Raw genomic sequence first — 6,093 nt, forward strand, 5'->3', positions numbered from 1 at the left:
AAAGACTAAGTACAAATGATCCAAGTGCAAAACAAGTCTAAAATTGAGCATCGCAATGGAATAATTGGCATACAAAAGTTAACTCCATCACATGAGGTTTAAGGACCCATAAAGCATTTGGCAGGGGAAGAGTTGTATTAAATGAACCGTGATAGCCAAAAGTAAGTTCATATTAATACACCAAGCAGGCTTTTTTGAATAACTGTAGTAATTACTAAGCTTCCAAAGGTAGCAGTAGTTTTGCTAACATTACATCTGCCTATGATTACTGGACAAAACTCCAAACTAGAATTAAAATATTATTTTTTAAAGATAATCACAGCAACCTTCATATGGGCCATCATTTCATAACATATAACATCTGCTTCTCCAGTTCCATAAATGCATCAAGTAGTGATGTAACTAGAAACAGGCATGCTCTCAGCAAAATGCTTGTTTTGGGACTCTCAGTTATCAGTGCCCAGGCTAAATCAAAGACTGTTCTCATTAAAAAACATCCCTCCAATGCCCAATCTGAATAAATAAAGGAACTTCAATAACTAAAATGAATTTAAGTTCTTAAATTTAAGAACGAAGGAATTAAACCAGCTTTTTTACTTAATGCTTCTGTTCTCACACCTTCCACTTCTTGATGACTAAAGAGAAAAAAAAAAAAAGGTTCGGATGGGAATGGGCTCGCTGTGTAGCAAACCCCGGTACGCCCCAAAACAGAAAGCCGAGGTCTGCTGGTGACGGCAACTAGGAGCGCTACGTGCCCCCGGAGCCCGAGGGGGAACGGCGCTGGGCCCCACGGCAGCCCCACAAACCCCTCTCGCTGCGGAGACCGACGCGCTCCCTCGGTCCGTCCCGGAGCGGGCCCCGGGGCTCAGCCCTGCCAGGTACGCGGCGGTGGCCGCCCCTGCACCTCACCGCCGCCGAGCCCTCATCCCCCTCTACTCGTCGATTACCACTCGGCACCAGCCCTGCAAGTACCCAGAGCAGGCCCGGGCAACCCAGCATCCCCGCCCCAGCGCTTCCGGGCCACAGCTCGCCGGGTGAAAGGTCCCGCAGTGCCCGGATGGAGGCGGTGCCGCTCGCTATATAAGCGCCCCGCTGCCACCGCGCCCTCCTCTCGCCGCTGCCGTTTCCTGGCTCACCGCTGTTCGCTGGGCCCTGCGCCGCCCCTCGCCCGGGAATAAGTCGGTCAGGAAGGCTCCGCTGCCGCCATGGTGAGGCGGAGGGCGCCGGGGGAGGAGGCGGGCGGGCAGAGGGGCCGCCGGTAGCGCCGCGTGGCCGCCAGGCCCGGACGGCCGCGTGCGCCCTGCTGGTGCCGGCCCTCAGCCGCCGCCTGCCCTTCGGCCGCGGGGGGGGAGGGACGTGAAGGATCCCCTGCTGCTGGGGCGGCTCCCGGAGCCCCTTCCCTCAGCCCCTATCAGTCAGGGCGCGGCGGAGGTGCCCCTCGGGCCGAGGCCTTGCGCCGGCTCCCCCCGCCACCAAAGCCGGCCTGCGGGGAAGGCTGTCGGTCAGGCCGGGACGCAGCAGACCGCGGCGGCCGTAGCGCTCCCTCCTCGCGGAGCTTCCTTTCGGGAGCAGCGCCTGTGACGGCCGCTGCCCGCCGGGAAGCGCTGGAGGAGAGGAGGCGACCTCAGCCTGGCCGGAGCGGTGGTGGCAAGGCCTCGTGCATCTGCCCTTAAAAACAGCTTTTATTAAAGCAACGCGCGTCAGTTAATACGACAGGTAGTAATATCTCGTCAGTCAGAGAAACGCCGTGTTTTAGCCACGTTTTTTACGACCTTTCTCCCTCCGTATTTTCACTTTTATTTTCTTAAATCAATCCTCTTGGTCCACATTACTACCAAGTTAATTGCAAGCGTTTAATTGCATGAGCTCTTCAAATCGGTCTCCTGAGTGGCCGAATTAGTCCTTCTGGCCAGATGCCTCTCTGTGTTCTTGCTGTTTTAAGTTGTTGCTGTTCTGTTGAGATACTTGTTACTTGATTTATAGTGGGCTTAAGCTGCAATATATGTAAAATCTGAAATGCGTTTATTTTTGAGGACGAGGAAGGTTAGTGACCGGACAACCTGCTGTATATCAGCAAACCAGGGAGGGGATGTGCTTGCAGTTTCCCCCTGTCTTCCTCAAAGCAGTTAGGACTTTGCCCTTCCGTTCTGTTCCCACCATTTCTTCTGTGCCACCCTACCCTTTGGATACATCATCCAGTCAGTAGAATAAAATGGTCTCATAGCAAAATTCTTCTTTACGCTCTAGAAGTCTGTTTTGAAGAGGCTGAGGACAGCCTTAGTTGGAGTTGACCGTAGTGGCTGATATTTGTACCTTCTAACATTTTAGGCGTTTAAAGATACTGGCAAAGCACCTGTGGAACAAGAGGTAGCAATTCATCGCATTAGAATTACTTTGACGAGTCGCAATGTAAAATCACTTGAGAAGGGTGAGTGATTTTTTTTTTTTCCTTGTTTAGCTGGGGTAGCTTATTAAGTAATGCTATATACGATAGAAGATATTGCAAAATACAATGTATTCAAAGCAGCTCTAATTAAAGATGTTGGCGTTTGCCTGTTTTTGTGTGACTTGGCTAACAACATCAACCCAAAATGCTTCATACGCTGACAAGTAGATTCTAATTCAATTTTTAATGGAAGCTAGTGTTAGGGGTTTTTCGTCATGCTGAAAACTTCATGTCATAATGACAAACTTAAGATGAGTGCAGCTTCTTCCTGTTAGTTATCGTGGGGGTTTTAGTTGTCACTATTAGATGTTTAAGAACTGAAAGGCACCACTTTCTTGATTGATACTTTGTCAGTCTGGTTACAAAGAGTTTAGAAGTTAAACGTTCCTTAAGGAATTATTTAATCTTGTTTAGGAACTGGGTTTGCTAGTGTTTTAACCATATAATGTAAATGTTGTAGAATTACTGTTTGGTGCAGGATCTTCAGACTGATAACAGCTTAAATACAGCTTAAGCTTTTAGTAATGGTTTTTGCCTACTGTTATAACATGATTTTTCTAACTGTGGCATAACGCTTCCACTTCTGTGTGGTTGGCTATGAGGATAACCCTTCAAATGAATAGAAATGATCATTTCATACGCTATTCTGAGCCAGCTTCCTGTATGAAATCTTCACTTAGGAACGCAAAAAAAAAAAAAAAACCAAACACCAAACCTGAGCTATTTTGTGGTTTTTTTTCAGTCTGTGCTGACTTGATCAGAGGTGCTAAGGAAAAAAACCTAAAGGTGAAAGGACCTGTTCGCATGCCCACTAAGGTACTTAACACTGCTTTGCTGCCTTAGAAGTTTGGGGTTTTCTGCAAATGTGCACTTAAAACTTTTTTTAAAAAAAAAGTTGCGATGAAAAGCAGTACTACTAAACTGAGGGTGACCCAGTGTAAAGAGATAATGACTTCACAAGTTGCTTTGATATTTGGGGTAACTGTTTAGTGCAAAACATGTTGAATGTGGAAAGGGCTTTTTTGTCCTTAAATTTATTTTAATCGTGAAAATTACTTTTTTCTAAATTAAATTGAATGTAGGGAAGGAGTGTTAACATCAATAGAATGTAACTTAGGAAGTAAGTTTCCAATGACATAGATACCATACAGTATTTTCAGGTGGATTGATTTGATTGTAGATTAGTCTTCTGTATGCATCAACTAAACACTCTGTGCTTATGATTTTTTCTTCAGACTCTGCGAATCACTACCAGGAAGACGCCTTGTGGTGAAGGTTCCAAGACCTGGGATCGTTTCCAAATGCGTATCCATAAGCGGCTCATTGACTTACACAGCCCTTCTGAGATTGTGAAGCAGATCACTTCCATCAGCATTGAACCAGGTGTAGAAGTTGAAGTTACTATTGCTGATGCCTAAATGATGGTCATCGTTGAATAAAGTCGGTTTACAAATTTTCATCACTGTTTGTTTTCATATGCGTGCCAAGAGTCTTGGGTAGCCCTGTGATGATTTTCATGAAGGACAACAAAGATCATAATCAAAATGCTGTGTGAGAGGATTGTATGATATTTAAGGAAGAACATGCCAGTTGTAAACATCTCAGGAAAATGAAACTTGGGCATCATAGTTTCATTGGAGGATGGTGACTGGACATGCAGCACTTCAATTATTAAAAATGTATTTTCCATAAAGGATTTAACTTTGGCTGAAATCTTTGTCTATGCCCAGACAAGCAGTAGCATCAGAGTTGCTGTTCAGGTACATTACCAAGTTTTGAATTCTAGGTTTTTGCTCTGCAAGGCTGAACTAACACTTAGCTTACTTGACCTTTTTTTTTTCCGCCCCATGCTTTTCACAGTTAATGGCTCCTGAGGATGCTAGTTATAAAACTTCATAATTTGTGGTGAATATGTTGAATTTAGCAAGTTCTTTCTTTACATGTGCATGTAGAGTCACAAAACTAAGCGGTGGAACTCTCTAGTTGTCTTTCTAGGTTTATATTTCCATAGATATGAAGGTTAAAGGTAATATTCAGGGTAAGATTTGTATGTAAAGCAATAAAACAGCTATTTTTATTGCTGCTACTTAGGCCTCTCAAGTTTGGTGGTGGGTTTTTTTCTTCTGCAGACTAGTCCTTAAAGGAACTATGATTAATTCTTAAACTAACAAGACATAAAGCCCAGAGTTAAGTGAAAGAATACTGTTTCATTTCATCCATTTAAGATCAGGTTGCCACTTCTGCTTCAAGAATAGGAGAGAACTTGAATTCCAATTAAACAAGCAGAAGTGAGGAAACAATGGTGGTTGTGTGGACCTTGAGGTCCCATTTGTACTTGCCAAGATGTAAAATAGTGGCTAGAGCTTGAGCTTTCTTACTCAAGGGATTCAAGCATCCCTCACCTGCCCACTTGCCTTCATTTCATTCAATGTAAAGCTTTAGAAGGATTCTGTCCCGCTAGCTAGCAGGCTTAAGAGCTTTGCTAAAAGAGATCGGTGAGAAACTTCGTTGCATTTACACACACAGATTGTGCCAAGCCTGCTTCCTTAAGTATCTCAAAGAACTGTGAGCAGAGAAAAAAAAACCCTGTGACTTTCTAAAGGTTGGATTCTGGTAATATGTGCTGCCTGACAAATACTTCTAGCCTTAGTTTTAAAATTATTTGTATTTTATGGGATAGTCTAAAAAGCATGGTGAGGACTATGACACCAGTCATTAAAAGGGGATAAACTGCAGTGGACAAGTAACAGACCAGAATCGTTCCTAGCCGAGGCTGACTGACTGACCTTTGTGTATGATTAGCTGTTAACTTTTACCCAAGGTGTCTTCCCTCTGCTTAACCCAATGGCCCTCTGATTGAAAGCACTTGGAGGGATCTCGGCAGGGCTGGCTAGCTTTGACATCATTTGTGTCTTTGGTCTGTACTATTGGTCGAAACATAATAGCTTTTTATCAGCTTACAGTTGACTGTGCCTCTGACTTAACAGGGTGCTCCTTAAGTATATGTAAATGACCTAACATCCCATCTATATGTTTTAAGCAGCTGTGGCTCTTTAAAAAACGTGCTTTCTGTGGTCTTCTGAGCATGTTTCTTTTTTTCACCTGCCTCCAACTTACTTTTAAAAAGAAGGACAAAAGACAACTTTGCCTTTGCATCTGGGTCTTGTACCTCACAGAAGTAAAACCATCTCCCTGCTCCCTGAACAGACGGGCTCGTACGTGAAGGGTTTTCCACTCTTTACCAGAAAAGCGGGTCATTTGCTTGTCGAAGGTGATGGGCCTCCGGACTTCTTCATCCTGCCGCCCCGTGCTACGCTGGTCGCGCAGCCCGTCCCTGCTGTTCTAGCTTTGTGTAACCGGAGCATTTTGTCGTTTGTTTGTTTTCTACTTCGTTTACGACAATACCGTGTGGTGTCGAAACGGTTACATAACACCCGCAATAACTTTATATAACTGTTTTGATGGAAATTCTTTAGGTATTGGCGTTTCCCCCCCCCCCGCCAAGCACGCTCTCAGTCAGGCAAGACGCCCCTCCTTTAGCCGCTAAGCTGCCGCTGCCGGCACCGCCTTACTTCACCGTTCCAACGTCGTCTTTCCCCCGTGCCGTGTTAAAACCGATAAATACAGCCTGCGTCACGAGCACACGC

The 6,093-nt window shown here is 45.0% G+C and overlaps 1 protein-coding gene across 1 annotated transcript; it reads left to right on the forward strand.

Moving 5' to 3' along the window:
- The first annotated feature begins 345 nt into the window (after positions 1–345).
- Positions 346–3,905, forward strand: RPS20 (ribosomal protein S20). The gene is made up of 4 exons (XM_082014845.1): positions 346–1,208; positions 2,329–2,428; positions 3,189–3,262; positions 3,682–3,905. Exons 1-4 carry the CDS (start codon positions 1,206–1,208, stop codon positions 3,862–3,864), a joined length of 360 nt encoding a protein of 119 aa, XP_081870971.1. The 5' UTR covers positions 346–1,205; the 3' UTR covers positions 3,865–3,905.
- Positions 3,906–6,093: the final 2,188 nt, after the last annotated feature.

The sequence above is a fragment of the Phaethon aethereus genome (assembly GCF_964289735.1).
Source record: "Phaethon aethereus genome assembly, chromosome: 2".
NCBI classification, from domain to species: Eukaryota; Metazoa; Chordata; class Aves; order Phaethontiformes; family Phaethontidae; genus Phaethon; species Phaethon aethereus.

Excerpts from the sequence above, each read along its gene's own strand:
- RPS20 (XM_082014845.1), top strand. Across the intron at positions 2,429-3,188 it reads TGTAAAATCACTTGAGAAGG|TCTGTGCTGACTTGATCAGA; the intron begins GTGAGTGATTTT and ends GTTTTTTTTCAG. Across the intron at positions 3,263-3,681 it reads CTGTTCGCATGCCCACTAAG|ACTCTGCGAATCACTACCAG; the intron begins GTACTTAACACT and ends TTTTTTCTTCAG.